The sequence below is a fragment of the Gossypium hirsutum genome, chromosome A05 (assembly GCF_007990345.1).
Source record: "Gossypium hirsutum isolate 1008001.06 chromosome A05, Gossypium_hirsutum_v2.1, whole genome shotgun sequence".
NCBI classification, from domain to species: domain Eukaryota; kingdom Viridiplantae; phylum Streptophyta; class Magnoliopsida; order Malvales; family Malvaceae; genus Gossypium; species Gossypium hirsutum.
This window is the reverse complement of record NC_053428.1, coordinates 100879094-100898680: the sequence shown is the minus strand read 5'-3', so window position 1 is coordinate 100898680 and position 19587 is coordinate 100879094. Positions and strand designations below refer to the sequence as shown.

The 19587-nt window shown below is 33.3% G+C and overlaps 2 protein-coding genes across 2 annotated transcripts; one reads left to right on the top strand and one right to left on the bottom strand.

The window, feature by feature from the left end:
* The first annotated feature begins 7365 nt into the window (after positions 1-7365).
* Positions 7366-8136, top strand: LOC121229588 (uncharacterized). Its single transcript, XM_041114281.1, has 2 exons — positions 7366-7625; positions 7701-8136. Exons 1-2 carry the CDS (start codon positions 7533-7535, stop codon positions 8001-8003), a joined length of 396 nt encoding a protein of 131 aa, XP_040970215.1. The 5' UTR covers positions 7366-7532; the 3' UTR covers positions 8004-8136.
* Positions 8137-8948: 812 nt separating this feature from the next.
* Positions 8949-12228, bottom strand: LOC107960968 (polyvinylalcohol dehydrogenase). Its single transcript, XM_016897214.2, has 3 exons — positions 11997-12228; positions 11391-11848; positions 8949-10762 (listed from the first exon to the last, which is right to left on the bottom strand). Exons 1-3 carry the CDS (start codon positions 12057-12059, stop codon positions 10123-10125), a joined length of 1161 nt encoding a protein of 386 aa, XP_016752703.2. The 5' UTR covers positions 12060-12228; the 3' UTR covers positions 8949-10122.
* Between the last annotated feature and the right edge of the window lie 7359 nt (positions 12229-19587).

Sequence of the window (19587 nt, the reverse complement as noted above, 5' to 3'; positions counted from 1 at the left end):
TATAGGCACTACTATACAGTTTGTAAATAAATAAGAAATATATTTTGATTCTTAAATTTAGTGAATTATGAATACGTACAATAGTCGGTTCAATTGTGACGCCCATACCCGGATTCGACGAACAGGTTAGGTAGGGGTGTTACAAATAGGCTTCAATGTCTTCCGTTGATGTAGTTCAATCTATACCATCAATTTTGAGGGAGCTCAACTATAAATAGAGGGCCTCCCCTCATTTGTAATCATCTATTGTATCCTATTCTTTGAGCTAAAGAATATATTGAGAACATTTACTAAAACACCTTGTGTGAATTGTTTTTCTATGGCTATTTTTTAAGCTTCTTTTATCTTTGAGATTGCTTCCGCTATATTTTGGTGCCTTAGAAGAATTTTGCGAGAATCCTCACTTTGCGAGGGTTAGCTAACTTAGATGCATTTGAAATGAAGAAATCGCCTAAGATCGTATGGATTGTGAAATGAAAGATCTAGCCCAGTGGCTGAAGTGGATAGCAACCCTAATCCGAGAGACTAGTGTCATCGCTCCTAAGTATTCCCAAAGGAGAATAATTGTGTTTCTTTATTAAAAAATTATTAGTTTTTTAACCTTTATTCAACTAGAACTCTTGTGTTTTTTTCTCTTTATAAAGGGACCATTGGCTAGGTCAAACACGAACCATTAAAGCATTGATATTCTATTAAAATCTAGTGAGATTTATTTCCCTACATAAATTCTACATTTTTAGATGGTTCATCTTTTCAGTTTCAAACCGTTGAAATATATTAATATTCCCACTGAATATTAATAAAGTTTTTCATTTTATGCAACTGGTTCGAGGAGTTGGAGCCCATATTCTAAGCAAACTGGAGTTCAAGGATAGCAAAGAATATTGTGTTTGTCGAAAGCTAGGAATTAATTAAACTGCCTAACTCAAAGTGCATGTACTAATTTGATTAGGACTTATTGTTATAAATAACACGTCTGTTCAATTTTAGAATTTTTTTTATTTTTCATTGTGCAACAAAACTGATTTCTAAATTGAATTTATCCAACAACATGAAGTGAAACACCACTATCTATCACCTAACTAGTTTCATTGCATGCTAGGTTGATCAAATTCTCATAAAAAAAGACTAATAGATCATCAGTAATAGCAGTAGTAGCACGTTTGGATTTTGTCATTTCCCATTCTCTCTCGTTTATCATCACACCTCTATCCTCTTTTTCTACATGTAGTAATACTTCTTGATATGACCCTTCTTGATGACACTCAAGATTCTTGTATCTTGATCTTGACTTGCTTCGACTTTTGTCTCTACCTTTTTTATATTTGCCTTTGTTTCGCCCCTTATTTTCAGTAATTAAAACCTCAAAATGTGATTATGAATTGTGAGACATTCTTCTCACCTCTTCATTCAACACACCATTCTTAGTAACTGCCAAGGTTATAATACCCTTCGAAGTAGAATTAATGAGTGAAAGTCGAAACATTACCTAAGAGTTTAATATAGTAACAAGCAATGAAAGCCTCACAATCTCATTATTAGATTTAATTCCCAAACCAAGTAGTTGAATCAACAAATTTGGAAACTCATTCAAGTGGTTGGCCATAGAAATCCCTTCTTTGTAACTCATCATCATTATTCTTCTAAGCATGGACAACTTGTTATTGCGAACTTCGAAGCGTATAGGTTTTCAAGCTTGATCCGCAATGTACCTACATTTGTCTCTTAATCAATGTGGTTGTAGACATTTTCTTCAAGAAATTGTTGAATAAAACAACATACATGTTGATACTCAAATTCTCACTCCTCACCAGTTTTCAACTTGGGTTTTTGCGTAGCAAAAAAAAGATGATACAAAACCTTTACAAATATAAGATCTTTCATTTTGTTTGGTCAACAATCAAGGCAAGCCAACCATAATACTATAAGCAGAAAATAATAAAGTGAGACACACAATTTTTATATGGAAAACCCTTTTAAAGTAAAAGGAAAAAGTTACAGGATTTGGAAGTCCATTAAAAGTTCCATTATGTTAAAAAGTCTTACTATAAGATTACAAAACAAAGCTACAACAAGAGCATATAATTCCAACAAAGGCTATCAACACGTAATTTTAAGTGAACTTGAAAATACAACAAAAAAATGAGCTTACTTGAAAAACAAAAACTCGAAGCTACCGTACATACATGAAAAATCCCACAATTAAAATCCTTGAGAGCATGTTTGGTTCGATGGAATTGCTATTCTATTCTGTCACTATTTTGTGCGTTACAGTAATGTAGTTAGTTGGTTCACTGTTTAAGTGATTACATAGAATTCTATAGCACCTTTATTCCCTCAACTCTTGTAATAGGAATTCAAGGGTTGGTGGTCTGAACGCCTATTCAAAGCCACACCCGTAATAACATTTTTTACTTTTTTGGACCAAAATAGCCTACCTCTCTTCTTCATCGTTTTCACTCCATATTTCTTCCTCAACATTTATCCCCGAAGTGAACCTTAGAAATTAGCTCCTTAATTGATGACAAATCAAGCATCCATTCGCCCTTCATCTTTATTTTCCTTCTAGTTGAACCTCCTTATTTATAGTAAATGCCTTTGATTTCTTTTTTTTTTATTTGATTTTTTTAGTTAAAGTTGTTTCAATTCTTTCAACTTTTCTTTTCCCCTTTCATATTTGGATATAAACTAGCAAAGCAAATTGTAAAACTAGCAAAGCAAATTGTGCCTAAATGAAATATTTTGTGTAACAATTAGGCCTGGAATGATTGAATCAATCCTATGTTGGATGCACGTATATATAATAAACAGACGTATTTCTATCTTGATTTTTTTCAAGTTTTTGTTAATTTGATTTAGGGGTTTTTTTTTAAGGTTACTGTTTCTAATTGTTTTCTTCAATTTTGTTGTTTAGGTATCGAGTGCCAAGCTAACCAAGCCAGCACCACCAGTGAGGAATGTATTGTTGCTTAGGGTATGTACGATTTTGGAAATATTGAAAAGCATGTTTGGGTTACTAAAGAAGTACTATTGATATAGTAGATGTTGTTTTGGATTGTGTAAGCATTGGTTATTTTGGTGAACCTATAATTATAGCCGCAAATATGCTAATGTTGAATCAATTAAGCACTATTAAAACATATAGTAGACGAGTTTTTAATTGTATAAGCCATGTTTACTTTCAAAAGTAGTGGTAAGTTGTTTGGTTTTTAATCAAAATTAGGCTTTTCTAAAGGGGTTGACAGGAAGGGTCCGGTACTCGCTTAGTGGTAGAGGTTCACTCAATAATTAAATATGGAACCATAAGTAGCTTGGTCCATATTTATTCCATTTCATAGATGTCTGAGGATCCGCATAAACCTTGATTTATGTGTTATTTATCCATTCTTACTTTTTTTATGCCAATGTTGGTGACTGAAGATAACTCTCTTCAATTATTCCTGGGATGGGAGGGAGTAGGTCTTGCTTCCTATTTGTTAATTCATTTTTTGTTTACATGACTTCAGGTAGATAAAGCATCTATAAAAGCTATGCCTGTCAATCGAGTAGGTGATTTTGGATTAGCTTCTGGGATTTCAGGTCGTTTTACTCTATTTCAAATAGTAGACTTTTCAACCATTTTTGCTTGTGTTAGTGCCCCTAGAAATTCTTGAATTTCTTGCAACATGAGATAAAGAATATAGTTAAAAGTTTTTGAACCATACTTTTTCCTCTAGTTTGCTTTAAAAGTTTGGTTTTGGTTGGACCTTTAATAGAGAGGTTTGATTCTTTTATCATCCTAGCATTCATAAACTTCGCCCAAAACTCAATGTGGATTTATTTCGAAAAAATGCAAATTATGCATGTCCAAAACTTTTTTGATTGATTATAACCATGCCAGTCAATGTCCATATGATGCACAATTATGAGCATAATATTAAGTTCTATGGCTTTACATATGCAAACTTTTCTTCCATATTCATTGAACTTTGAGAAATGCATTTAACTTATTCAGGTTACGGTTTTTCTTTATTTCACCAAGTGGGCTCTATCTTATTCATTGGCTGTGTTTGTTGGCATTGGTGAGTAACAATTTACTTTTTCCAGTAAATGAGTAGTTCTTTCGGTTTATCTTGGTATTCATTTTGGAAATAATCTATACTGCAACTATGGTTTTCACCTTCACTGCATTCTTTGTCTATGAACAATACGAACTAATAATTGATGGATTAGAGGAGGTTGATAGATTAGAGGAGGTCTTGTTTTATGGTATCATGGAATCAAAAGAATTGCTAAAGAGGAACCTTTTGAAAAATAAATATTTACTGTGACAAATTATTTGCTTTTCAATTCCATTTCTTAAGTTAGATTTATCTTCCTAATTTTCCTTTTCATTCTACATCTTTGTTCAAGAAGCTATTTTTGAGTCACCTTGGCTAATCTAACAGCTGCTTTTACCTCATGTTACACTTTCTCTTATTTTTCCTTTATTTATCTGTGGTTCTTTTCTTAGTGTCTATATGTTACAGTCTCTTATTTTACCTCATGTTTTTGAGTCACTTTGTTTGAGTTGTAATTTCTATTTGTGGTTCTTTTCTTAAGATGTTGATTGGCTGGTTATTAAAAACTGTTCCAATACTTCTTTACCAATTTATTATGAAACCAACGGTTTCCAATAAATGATATGTTTTGTTTAATAAATTTAAAATTATGATTTCTTCTAATCATAACAGTAGAATTAGCATGTGGTTTTATTTGAGATTTATTTCGATATAAATTTTATAATTTTAATTTTATTCTTATTTAAATAGTTGTAATTTATGTGTAGAGGCAATTGAATGTCAGCATTGAGAGCTCCATATTATCTAACTTCATCAGTTTGTTTATCTATTGACTTTGTTTTCTCTTTTCAATAACAATAACGGTATCTATTTGATAACAATAATTAATAAAGAAGTTTTAATTTAGTTGATATTATTGTTATAATAATAAAAATATTGATTCGAATACATTTAGATGTATTTTTTATTTAAAGATGGATGATTAAATAGTAATAATAGAAATGGTATAAAAAACAATAATGTAAAAAGACTAGTAAATAGTAATTATAAAAAGAGTTGAGGGAGGGCAGGGAAAATAATTGAAATATAAACAACACAAAAAACGGATAAAAACATAAAAGAAATTCATTGTAGGATAAAGTAGTGAATTTATTTGGTATATTTTAAAAAGATTCTTAATATGTATTGTTCATTTTTCTTAATATGTATTTTTTTAAATATTCTAAATAGACCCTTATATTTAGTTGTAATTTCTATTTTGTGCTTTGTAAAGATTCTTACTATGTATTGTTCATTTTTCTTTGACAGTTTGTTATTGCTTCCTCTTCTTATTTGGCTTGTTTGATTGCTTCCTCCACCCAAAGTTGAGCATCTTGTATTCACTGAATCACTGTAAGTTCTTTGGCAATTAAATTCTTTGATTTTGTTTTACTATTATTGAAATTAGTATTGGAGAAATGTGACCCTTTTACTATGATTTGAAGATATGTAACACTTTAATATATTGAAGTAATAGCTCATTTGCCTTTAATAGTACAAAGTGGGAGGCGTAAAAGAATTGGTCTTGTTACGACAATATGGTTGCAAATGTGTACAGTTGCGAGTTGGTTCTTAGTTACATTGGGTGTCATTCATAGCCTACATACTTATAGAACAAGGGTTAGATCCTATATTTTAGATTTTTATGCAAAATGAGATCATGTGAAAAGACTTGTATATGCTAGTGACGAGACCTGTATTGAACAACTTAGGATGATTTGAATTACCTTTTTTAAACTATGTGAAATGTTATAAACTTTAGGGGGATTGAAGCCGTCAAGGAACATATTTGTTGATGAGCAAGTGGCAATGTTTTTACATATCATTTCTCATCACCTTAAAAATCGACTTATCAAGCATCACTTTAATAGGTCCGAGGAAACCATTAGCAGATCAATTCAAAATGTTTTAAATGCTGTCATACGCTTACAATATGTGTTATTTAAAAAGGCAGAGCCAATTACAACTAATTCTACAGACTCAAGGTAGAAATGGTTCAAGGTATTGGAGTAAGTTCTATATATAGCTCGTACATAATTTAGTTCATTTAGATTTAAATATAGTATCCTAACCCGAGGTTTTATGCATGTGATGTAGATTTACTTAGGTGCTTTAGATGGAATCCACATCAAGATTAGGGTTCCAACAGTTGATAAACCTAGATATCGAATGCGAAAATATGACATAGCAACAAATATGTTAGGTGTTTGTACACCTGATATGCATTTTGTTTATGTTCTTCCTGGTTGGAAAGGTTTTGTTGCTGATGGATGAGTTCTTCAAGATGCCATTAGTAGGAGATATGGACTACAAGTTCCTCATGGTAAAGTGAAAAATTAGAGGAATTTGAATTAATTTTTAAGATCATACTTTTTTTGGGAAATTAACCATGATAAATAATTTTTTTATAGGTTGTTATTATCTAGTTGATGCTAGATACACAAATTGTGAGGGATTTCTTGCGCCTTTTAGAGGACAAAGGTATCATTTGAATAAGTGGTGCTAGTGTTACTAGCCAAGTACTCCAGAAGAATTTCTCAATATGAAACATGCTTCAGCGCGTAATGTTATTGAAAGAAGTTTTGGGTTATTAAAACTTGGGGAATACTTAGGAGTCCATCATTATATCCTGTGAGGGCGCACAATAGAATCATTATTGCATGTTGTTTGCTCCATAATTTTATTCGAACTTATATGAGTCTTTCTCCTATTGAAGCGGAGTTGGGAGAAGGATTACCTAGTACTGTGATAGATGACGATGAACCGAAATTTTATTCGAACTTATATGAGTCTTTCTCCTATTGAAGAGGAGTTGGGAGAAGGATTACCTAGTAATGTGATAGATGACGATGAATCGAATATCATAAATATTCATCCATCGGATGCATGGGCTACTTGGAGGATGGAACTAGCCAACCAAATGTTTGATGAATGGTAAGCATCTAGAAATTAGTTAGGTTTAGGGTAAAAAATAGTAAATGTTAAGTTGTTTATGTTATTTCATGTATCTAGTTTATGAAACTTTGGTGGTGTTTGAATTGTTTTTTTGTATTGTACTAGACTTGTTGAATTATAATTTATTTTCTTTTGATTTATCATGTGTTATAATTTTATAAAGTGTTGACCTTTTGATGCATAATATTGAACTTAATTTTAATTTGCATTTTTTCTTAAGATAGTTATGTCAGGTTTTTCACAATCAAGTGTTTCTTCCCAAAATTCTCTAGGAACCAAAAGGAAATGGGTTCTAGAAGAAGATGCTATGTTGGTTGCTTGTATGGTCGACTTGCACAATGTTGGAACCTTTAATATAGATATGAGATTCAAAGCCGGTTATTTAAATGAGTTGGAAAAAATGTAGAAAAAGTTTGACCCCATGCCATGTTGAAGGCTAAACCTAATCTTGAATAAAAGATTAGGACATTGAAAAGGGATTGGTCAATCGTTTATGACATGCTTAGTGGAAAAAACAATAGCGACTTTGGTTGGGATGAGCATAGGCAGCTTGTTGTTGCTGAAGATGCGGTGTGGAACTCATATATAAATGTAAGAATTATTTTAAGTCTTTATTATCTTATTTTGACCAAACTTATATCTAATATGAATTCCTCATTTTTATAGAGTCATAAAGAAGCCGTTCAATTCAAACATCATAGTTTCCCTTATTATGGCAAACTTACTGCCATCTACGCAAAAGATCGAGCCACTGGGAAAGATGCTCAAATAGCCGATGATATTATTGAAGAAATAGATGTTGAGGATGTAGCTACTACAAATACTCATGAAGAAAGAAACAATTTCCATGGATGCGAACCTGATGTTTCTTTGGATGACATAGATCTTTCAGCTACACAGCCACAACCAGCTAGAAACCAAGGTGATTCCAATTTTCAAAGAAGAAAAAAAGATTTCTGGAGCAAATGATTCTTCTACTTCATTTAATGATGCTGCCACTTTATTGGCGGAAAACATACGGACCGTTGACCTTAAAATCAGTAAGAGTATTGCCTCCGAAGTGTTAATTCAACAAAAGTCAGAAATGACCATTCAAGAAAGTGCTCTAAAATTATATCCAACATTATATGAAGTAGAAGGTTTAACTGAGGATGAGTGCTATCGCGCATTGAGCAAAATTCCAGATCATCCAACGCAAATGCTCATTTTCTTTATTTTACCTCCTTCTATGGGATTGGAATGGGTCAGAAGATTTCTTGCTGACCATTAAAAATCATGGTTGTGTTGATGATATTTTGGTAACTTTTTGTGTTTGTAATATTTGGATGGTATAATGACATGATAGAATGTCGTTACAATGTTGTAACTTTTTGATGTTGTAAAATTTTAAAACGTATGGATTATGACATATAAACTAATGAAATCATGTAACTTTTTTGTTAATATATGAATATTATGCTTGGATGTGAAATATAATTCTCAAGTTATTTATTACTTCTAATATTTTATTTTTTTATTGTAGAATAATTAAATTATTTGTTTCTCTAATGATATTTTAGCACATTAAATATGGATTGCAATTTAAAAATAATAAAGTAGATTATATATTATTTTTATGGTATTATATATTATGATTTTTTAATTCATATAATAATAATTATATTAAGAATGTTATTAAATTATATTTAATAATAATTATGTTAAAATATGGTTAAATTATTTATTATTTTTTAATAAAATATATTTAACAATAATTTTATTAAAATTTAATAACAATAATAATAATCATCTATCTAAAAAAAATTTCTGCTAATGGTACTTTGGTCATTTAAGTATTTTTTCTTATACTATTACAATATCTATTCCATTCATCCAAATATAAAAATTCTATTACAGATTTATTTCATTTTATTTAACCAAACAATTAAATTACTGATTATAATTTTATTTTATTACAGCTCTATTCAATTACATCTCTACTTCGTTACAACCCTGCTCCATTATAATGAAGCAAAGTACCATGAATCTACTAAATATTTCTCAAAAATCAACTTAAACGAATATTAAATAAATCCCGATTGACGAGTTGATCAAAATTTCACTAGGTGAACAGAGCTGTGTTTTTTCTTTTTGACTTGCGGCAGTAACATTAAAATAAAAAAAACTGAAACTAACTTTCTGTGCCCCAAAACATATACAAGTACATCGGGCACACACATACCAAGGCGTTGGGCCTCCCACGTAGTAGACCCATGTGGTCTACGCTCAACAGTATTTTATCGAGAAAAAAGAGTAGAGAGATGTCCATTATTTCATCAACAAAAATGAAATAATTATAAAGAAATGGCAGCTTTGTTGAAGATTAAATGCTTTAGTGTATTACAATTTATCTTGTCGAGGTAGATCAAGCGACACAAAAGGCAAAGAGTGAGTTCCCAGCAGTGAAGCCTGGATCGGAAAGTCCAACGCTAACTTTGTAACCATGGCCGAAATAAATGCATCCATTGCTAACTGACGCGCCACCATATATGGTGGCCCCTGTTTTATAAGACCACAAGATTTCTCCAGTCATAGCATTCATGGCATACATTGGTCCTTGTCTAAATGTTGAACCACCAATTACGACTCCGTTAGCCACGGTCACAGGGCCATTGGCTGTACCATTGCTAGGATCAGCTGTTGACCAAAGGAGGCGACCACTTTTGGAATCCATCGCCACCCACCCACCGGCTGTCGTGACCTTTATAGATGGCTGTAAGGTGAAGTTCTTGCGATCGGAGTTAGCAATGTTGGTGTAGACCCTCTTTTTATCTGTGGCGGCTCCCCATGTTCCTCCACCTGTGAGGCCGCCAGGTCCAGCTTCCTACGTTCCAAATTACCAGTTAAAGTATGATAATGTATATCCTTCAAGGTTTTATCATCCAACTAAATCGATACTAATGCTACATGAGGTCTCCCCTAGGGCGTTGGTCTTTGGTTTGAGCCAAAAGAAGCACACAAGACCTATGGGTAGGAGAGCGTACTTTCAATCTTAGTATTTTGAGACAGACGACTTGAAAGTTGGTTGTTACAATGTAAAGGTAATGAATTAACTATTTTCATAAGATAAGCATTGAAGATATCTTTCAGTGGACCATATAAGTTTGCCATTGTCACGGTCCAAAGCCCAAGCAAATCCACTTTTCTGAACAGCGACAGCAAGATCTCGCTTAATTCCATCGACATATGTGGTTAGCATCATAGGTGCTGCCGCAAAATCAGCACCGAGGTTGGGACCAGGAGGACACTTGGGGTTGGACACATTATTGCATGCAAAAAACCAAACATCATAACCCCCTAATTGATTGAACCACTTGATCTTTCCAGTATCCAAATCAAGAGCTATAATCGAATCTGAGTGATTTTCAGGCTCCACACATTCATCAGTAGTAGGCATATTTGTTCGATTGTTTTGTCTCTCCTGACAGTCTCTTACGTTTTTAGGTGCTGAGTAGAGGTTCCCAGTGGCAATATAGACATGGTTCCGGTAGATATCAATTGATGGACTACTTCCCCAAATGGCTGCGCCGGCATACTCCCCACGGTGGCCAAAATTGTCAGGCAACATATAGATCCGCCACAAGATTTTTCCAGTTCGGGCATTTAGTTTAACAAAGCTTCCTCGGAAGATACAGCATTGTTCAATGCTGACGGTCTCCTCGTTTGAAGATGTGCCAACATAGACATGCCTGAGTCAATTTGAATTGAAACCGATCAGTCTGCCATATTTGCCTAGTTACATGACAGAATCTAATTATACAGTGCTCAAACAACAAATGATTAATCGTGTTTCTCTTTTAGTTGCTATAAATGCTGTGATTCCAGTTGCCTAACTAACCTTTTTTCTTTCAGAAACCAAACCTACCTAACATCAACCATGGCTTTCAACTAGTGATTGCAATCATATGGGTAGGGCAGGAGGCTTTTGGTTTTGGTTTGTCGTGATTTCAACTTGATTTTATTAATATTTTTAACGTGCAGTCCAACCTAAAAAAAAAATATTTTCCTACTCATAAGGTGTCGAAATTTTACAAGAGTAAACCAAAACCATATTATAAAATCTAATAAAATTAAGATATTTAAATTAAAATATATAGAAATAGTTATAAAATAAAAAAAGGAAGTATTTTAATGAATATATAATCCAGAAATTTCAAAGAAATACCGAACCCCAATTTTCAAAATTAAAAAAAATGAAAAAAAGATCAGGTTGAAACCCCACAATTTGGGGTTATCATACAGCCCAACTTGCAACGTAGAGGAAGCTTTTAGTCAGTAGACGGAGCAGAAGATGATATATAACAGAAAAAGACTGACCCCTTGTAATAAGTTCCTGACATGGTGATAAGAGCTTTGGAGTGTTTATCGAGCTGGGTTAACCAGACAAGTCGCCCATTGGATCGTTTAACTGCAACAACATAAGCTGGTCCACCCAATCCAAAGACAAGCATATCATGTGCAATCACAGGAGTTGATCTCGAAACTGTTATATTAGGGTCGAAATCGAATATAGCCCCTGTTGAATTAAGGCCAGTGAGGTGTTGCAAATTTTTCTTCCAAAGAAGACCTCCATTGGATGCTTTGACAGCATAAATGTATCCATCCCAGCTCGGGAAATAAAGGGTTCCATCAAATATTGCAGGTGTTGCAGAAATATCTCGACCTGCATTAAACTTCCACTTCAATCGTAGCCTTGATGCTGTTCCAGGGCTTATCTTGGTTTCCTTGTCTGCAAATCTCCTGTTTAGCAGATTTCCACCATGGTTTAGCCAGTCCTGAACATCATCGATTGTTACCTCTAACATAAGTAATTCACTATTTATATTTCTCCAACTCAAGTGTGAGTGCAAGATAATAATGTAACAAATGCTTTATATGTACATGTGCTTGTTTGTTTTATACAAAAACGAGGAAGAGACTTACATTTGAAGCAGCAGCAGTGGAGGCCAGTAGAGAAAGAAGGCAAAAAGACCGAACGAGCTCCATTGCAACTAGAATTATTGTGTTAATTCCTCTAAATTATGGAACTGTTATTTTTGCCATGGGACCATATATACAACCTCATTTCTATGGTCCTACAAAAAATTGTATCGGTTATTTACTATTACATATTGGGTTAATGTATATTTTACCCCATGAGTTTCGCAACTTGCAGTAGTTGGTATCTTTTTTTTTTTTTCTTTTAGTCTATTTGTTACTTAACTTGGATACTGTTAACCAAATTAATACCTCTGTTTTGTTTTTTTTAGACTCTATTAGTTGAGTTTTTTACTTATATATTATAAAAAAAAACTTAAATGGTATTTTAAATAGATTATGTATCAAAATGGTACATTAAAACAAGTGGAGGTGGTGCATAGGTGGCACCACCCTAAAATATTGACACATCTGATTGAAAAAATAATATTTTAATAGTGGTGCCTAATTGATAGGCGGCACCATTTTGTCCAGAATGGTATAGAGAATCGAATTTTATATGAAAGGGGTATCGTGCCTATCTGATAGGCGGCACCAGTGACCCCTATCTGATAGGCGGCACTGGTGACCCATATCTGATAGGCGGCACTAGTACCATTTCCCCCCCTCCCTCCATCCGACTCAATATTAATATCTGTTAAAAAAAATAGAGAACATTAGGAAGAAGAGAGGAAGAAGAAAGAAAGAAAGAAAAGGTATTTTTATTTTTATTGTTATTTTCAAATAGAATAGATTATTATTACAAAAAATCATTTTGTTAGTATTATATAGTTTGTTTAGTGTTATTTTTATGTTTTGTTTTAAAGTTATTTTGTTTATTGTGATTTGTTAGTAAGTTTTGTGTTTAAATTAATTATTTGTTTAAGGTTTATTGTGATTTGTTAGGTTATAAATGTTATGTTTTAAAATTTTTAATATATTTGAAAGTTTTTATGTTAGTAACTATTATAAAGTAATTGTTAGTTAGTGAAAACAACAGAAAAAATAGATAAATACTGTCATAAATATTGTTAGAAATGACAATAAAATTGATATTGCCTGATGAGATAATAACTTAAGCACAAAGGGAGAAAGTTGATAAGATGATGAGAGAATTGCAAGATTACAGAATGAAACCAGAAGAAGACATCATTCAACACCTTATTACTGTAAATCAAAAGATGCAAGAAGTGTTATGGAAGGGTCATGAACTAATTAGAAAGAATAAAGTGTAATACTTAACCCTTAAAGGGACATTAATAGAACGGAAGTATCAAATCATTTTAGACCAACTTTGGAAGACATTGGTACCACGAATCTATTGGAATCTAGTTATATACTTCGTGAAGTTTATAATCTCTTATGGAGCAAGGAAAATAGCGAGACAAAGTGTAGGTTCACAAAAGTTGACTGGGAAGCAAAATGTGCTTAACATACCATGGATGAATAAATTAGTTGTTAGGAAATTACCAAGAGAATTTCTAAATTCAATACCCGTTATAAAGATTGAAGAGGAAGAAGATCCTAAGGAATTTCCAAATTGGATTGTGGAAGATGAATTTGAAGAGAATTCAGAATTTAATATAGAGAATTTCCCAGAGGAAGATACAGGATAGGAGATGGAAGAAAATGTAGAACTGAATTTAAGTGGTTAAATGTAAAGATAAATGTTGTTCATGCACAAAATGAGAATTGAAAAAAGTTTGAGCTTATGAATGAAAAAAAACTGCATATTGATATAATTTTGATCTATTTTTATTCATTAAAATTTTTATGTAAGTATTTTTATGTTGTTCGAAATTGTTTTGAGAATTTTTGTTTATTTTTTAATATATTGAGTATTGAAGATGGATAATCAGCTTTTTGTATGTGTTTATTTTGATATAATAATCTTGGTAACAACCATTGGATGTATATTTGAATGTTGGCAACAAATACCAATTAGATTTAGTAGAAATGTCTCGTTTGATGATATGAAGGAAATGATTAGCACAAAAATTACTAGACGTTGTGGGAGAAGGATCTCGAAACTTTTCTACATGATTTTAATTTCGTCAGATCCCATCAAATTCACCGAAATGGAACTTATAGATGATAAAGACGTGGAGATAATAATCGTTATTTATTGTAGGAATCAGAGTGACCAAAATGCACCGATTAAGTTATTTGCTGAGTTAGTTGGTGTGGAGCCAACTGAAGATCTCATTGCATTAGGTGAAGGACATGAAGCTCAAGAACCATGTATGATGGCTACATTGATAGTGAATCGACTATACGCGAGATCGATATTGATCTTAATGTTGCACCTTATATTGATGTGGTTGGTGATGATGGATACGATAGTAGTAATCCTTGTGATCACGAGGTCAATAGTGATAGTAATCCCGATGTGGATGAGGTCCTCGATGATATTGACGATGAAGACATGAATGACGATGGAAACATTAACGCGTCTTCAGTTGAGAGCCAGATTCGACGTATTGTGATACACAATAATCTTGAGCCACACATGTTGCTCATAGACGCTGACATGACACACGTAGCCGAGTCTCCGGAGTACCTTAAAATACTACCTGCTTACCGGGTGGCCATAGATTTCGATCCTAAGGAGTTGTTCGTAGGCCAGAGATTCGAAAGTAAGGAAGAGTGCGTATTTGCTATTAAGTGGTATAGCATGAATATATTAGTGGACTACAAAGTCGTAGTGTCTAAACTAACATTATATATTGACGAGTATTGGAAGTCAATGGAAGGCTGCAATTGGCGGGTATGAGTGCATTTATTCAAAAATCGCAGATATGAGAGATACGGAAATTTCTTGCGCCTCACACATGCACACCAACACGTATGACAGAAGATCATCGAAAACTTGATTCCAAAATTATCTGTACGTATATCATGCCAATGGTGAAGGACATGCCAACCATTAAAATTTTGGTATTGATTGTCGAAATGCAGGCACGATTCCAGCATCGAGTATCATATCAAAAGGCGTGGATAGCTAAACAAATAGAAATAGAGTAATTGTATGGGGATTTCAATGCGTCATACAATGAGCTACAGGGATGGATAACCGCTATGCAGGAGTATACCAGGTACTGCCATTGAGCTACAAACACGGCTTTATTATGGCCTGGATGACTAACTACAACCGGGAAAAAGAATTTTTCATCGGATGTTCTAGATGTTTGATCCATGTGTGCGTGTATTTCCCCGGCCGTTTGTGGAAGTAGATGGGACCTGACTATGCAAAAAATATATACAGATCCTACTTCTTGTGGTTGCTCAAGATGGGAACACGAATGTTTAATACATGGAGATCCATTTACTGCATCTGACAAATCACAACTAACTTTCATTGAGATTATAAGAATGCAGATTGGCGGAGACAAGTTGTGAGAATAGGTAAAGGATAACCTTATCTTTTCAATATAAGTTTTAATGTTTTAAGGCAATACTGTAACTTATTTTTTCTTAATACATATACAGTGCACGAGCTAGAGCCACATATTTTCTGCCAATGAATTACTTGACTTGAAAGTGACATAGAGGGTCAAACAAACACATCTTTTCGAAAATGGTTGGGTACTATGAAGCCATGGCACTGGGCTCAAAGTTTTGACGAAGACTTTCGTTATGGTCATATGACCACAAAATTAGTAGAGGGGATCAACTTTGTGTTGTTGAAAACACTACATCTTCTGATTTCATTTGTTTTCTCGACAACATTCTACAGGTTGGCTACCTTGATGCCAAGAATGGGTCAGCAACAAGTTAACTAGATAGAAGCGGGACACGTGTTTGTTGAAGATGTCGGGGATGCAATGGTTGCAAACCGTCGGATGGCAAGGTTGATGAATGTAGAAGTATATTCACGATGTCTTGAAACATTTCAAGTTACAGAGACCATCGGCCATGTAACACTCCTTAGCCGAGACTGTTGCCAGAATCGAGTACGAGGCATTACTAAACTTAATCTATCACTTAAATAGTTTTAAATTGTTTATTTAAGCTTTTCGGAATGTGCTGCCATTCTGCGTCGTAGTCGCCTAAAAATTCATATCTTGAGTTCCAAAACTCAAAATTAAGATCCGTAAATTTTTCCTGAAACTAGACTCATATATATATCCACTAATTTTTTTCATAGATTTTTGACTTGGCCAATTAGTACAGTTTATTAGTTAAAGTTTCCCTTGTTTCAAAACTCGATTGCACTAACCTCTTCTTGCTACAAACCATGTTTCTTCCTGTACAAAATTCATATCACTAAGCCGTTTGTTTCTCTTAAAACTAGACTCAACAAGGATTATAACCATATAAAGTAAACCTTCTAATTAGTTTTTTACAATTTATGGTGAATTTCCAAAGTTGAAATAGGGGATCCAGGTATCGCTCTGACCCTGTTTCACTAAAACTCAAATATATCATATAATATAATACCTTTACCAGTTTTTCTTATTCCATAAGAAAATAGACATAATAAGATTTAATTTAATATATTATTCATCTTCAAACTATGTTTCTACAATTTTTAGTGATTTTTCAAAGTTACGTCATTTCTGTTACTTGAATCTGTTTTTAGGTTACTTTCACATTTTTCATAATTTTCATGTGATAATCACCATTCAATCATACATATTAATAAACATGCATATCATCGGCCATTTTTATTAGCTAATCACTAGCAAGTATTTACACATCATTCATTGTTCATATTATACCAAAAGTAGCTAAGTTTCTATACATGCCATACACAAAACAAAACGTCTAATTATACCGAGTTATTTCTTTGATAGTGTGATCGGCCTCCGACGTTTCCTTCGATCCCCGAGTGGCTAGATAAGTACTATAAGAAGAAGAAAATAAAGAGATTAAGCACTAGGCTTAGTAAGCTTACAAGCAAATAAATCACAACATTCAACATAATGGATAATTATGCATAATATCATCTAACATCATAAATTTCTTTACTTCTCAATTTCTATCTTCTTCTTTATTCCCTTACCTTCTTTCTTACCTGACCTTTCCTTTTTCATAAATATAATCTACTTTTCCTTTGCTGTTAATTCACTGTAATTTAACTCGTATTCTGACCCGTTGAACCACTCGGAATACTAAGGATACTAGGGTCATTCCTATCTATCAATACCCTGCCAATGCCATGTCTTTGACATGGACTTACATGAATTATTCCTATCTCCAATGCCATATATAATATGGACTTACATGGCCCAATCCTGTCTCCAAAGCCATATTTCTAATATGGACTTACATGGCTCATTTCTGTTCTGTCCTGTCAACCCTAATATCCTAACATTCCTAGGGTTCAACCGGGGCTTTCTAACACTTTTCCTCTATCACTTCACCTTAAATTCGACTTTAAATATTTTCATAACATAAATATATAAATGCTGGAAATTGACAATAATAATGTAAAATAAAAGAATATTGCATTTATTTACTGTAAACTTACCTCGATACAAAATGTGACTAAAGTTTACAATTTAGTCCTTTACTTTTTCTTTTCCCCGATCTACTCCCGAATTTCGCTCTTCTTGATCTATAATAGCAAATTTAGCTTATTTAATATCAACATTTATCAAAACAACCCTTTACTCAAACTTTGGAAAAATCACATTTTTGCCCCTAAACTTTCACATATTTGCACTTTTGCCCCAAGGCTCGTAAATTAAACTTCATCCTATTTTCTTATGTTTTATGACATACTGATCATTTTTCCCTTCTATGACAACATCAAATTCACACACTAACATGTACTTATGACTATTAGGTATTTTTACCGATTAAGCCTTTTTACTCGTTTTCACTTAAAACCAAGTAGCACAAGTTGTCTAACATAATTTAAAGCCTCATATTCCATCATAAAACATCAAAATACACAAATTTCACCTATGGGTATTTTTCCAAATTTGATTCCTAACTTAAATTATTGCTAGCATAAGCTTTATCGAGCTACCGGGACTTAAAAAACGTAAAGATCATTAAAAACGGGGCTTGGAATCACTTACCATAAAGCTTGAAAGTTGAAGAAACCCCAGCTATGGAGAGAGGTAAGGTTCGGCTGGTAACTTGAAGAAGATGATACAATTTTATCATCTTTTTACCTTTTATTAATGTTAATAACCAAATGACCAAAATACCCCTCCTTACTAAACTTTCAAAAATTCCTTCCATGTCCTAATTTTGTCCATGAACTTAAAATTGGTCAAATTACCATTTAAGATCTCCTAATTAATATTCCAAAATAATTTCATACTAAAAACTTCTAGAATGCAAGTTTTGCAAATTATTCGATTTAGTCCCTAACCTCAACTTAAGCACTTTATGCATATAATTTTATCACGAAATTTTCGCACAATCATGTAATCATACCATGAACCTCAAAATAATAATAAAATAAATTTTTTTCTTCCTCGGATTTGTGGTTTCACAACCACTATTCCGTTTAGGCCCTATTTCGGAATGTTACATTTCTCCCCCCCTTTAGGGATTTTCGTCCCGAAAGTCATACCTGTGAAGAGATATGGGTACTGTTTTCGCATAGCCTCTTCGGGTTCCCATGTAGCCTCGTCTACCCCATGTATATTCCATAGTACTTTCACAAGTACAATACTTTTGTTCCTTAATTACTTTACCTCTCGAGCTAGAATCTTTACCGGTTCTTCACCATAAGTCATGTCTGGCTGAATCTCAACCTCTGTCTGAGAAATCACATGTGATGGATCTGAACGATAACGATGTAGCATAGACACATGAAATACATTATGAATCTTCTCTAACTCAATCGGCAAAGCTAACCGATATGCTAATGGTCCGACTCTCTCAATCACTACAAACGGTCCAATAAAACGTGGACTTAGTTTGCCTTTCTTGCCAAATCTGAGAACTTTCTTCCACGGGGATACTTTCAAAAAAACTTTGTCACCAACTTGATATTCGATCTCTTTTCTTTTTAAATCTGCATACGACTTCTGCCTGTCTGAAGCTGCTTTTAAACAATTTCTGATAACTTTCACTTTTTCTTCTGTTCCTTTAACTAGATCAACCCCGTAAATCTGGCTTTCTTTAAGCTCTGTCCAATATAAAGGTGTGCGGCATTTACGTCCATACAAAGCTTCATAAGGTGCCATCTTCAAACTTGACTGATAACTATTATTGTAGGCAAACTCTACCAATGGTAAGTATTTTTCCCAACTACCTTGAAATTCTAATACACAACATCTAAGCATATCTTCAAGTACCTGAATAACTCTCTCTGACTGACCATCGGTCTGAGGGTGAAAAGCCGTACTAAAACTCAACTTCGTACCTAAAGCCTCTTGTAACTTCTTCCAGAACCGTGAAGTAAATCTTGGATCTCTGTCTGAAATGATCAATAATGGCACTCCATGTAGTCTAACTATCTCTGAAATGTATAACTCGGCCAACTTGTCAAGTGAATAATCCATACGGATTGGGATAAAATGAGCCGACTTAGTTAGCTTATCAATCACAACCCATACTGCATCTTTCTTTTTCAGTGTTAACGGTAATCCTG

Coding starts and splice junctions, on each gene's coding strand:
- LOC121229588 (XM_041114281.1), top strand. CDS start 7,533: ATGCTTAGTGGAAAAAACAATAGCGACTTTGGTTGGGATGAGCATAGG. Junction 7,626..7,700: donor TGTGGAACTCATATATAAAT/GTAAGAATTATT, acceptor TCATTTTTATAG/AGTCATAAAGAAGCCGTTCA.
- LOC107960968 (XM_016897214.2), bottom strand. CDS start 12,059: ATGGAGCTCGTTCGGTCTTTTTGCCTTCTTTCTCTACTGGCCTCCACT. Junction 11,849..11,996: donor CCACTGCTGCTGCTTCAAAT/GTAAGTCTCTTC, acceptor GATGATGTTCAG/GACTGGCTAAACCATGGTGG. Junction 10,763..11,390: donor TCAGGAACTTATTACAAGGG/GTCAGTCTTTTT, acceptor AAATTGACTCAG/GCATGTCTATGTTGGCACAT.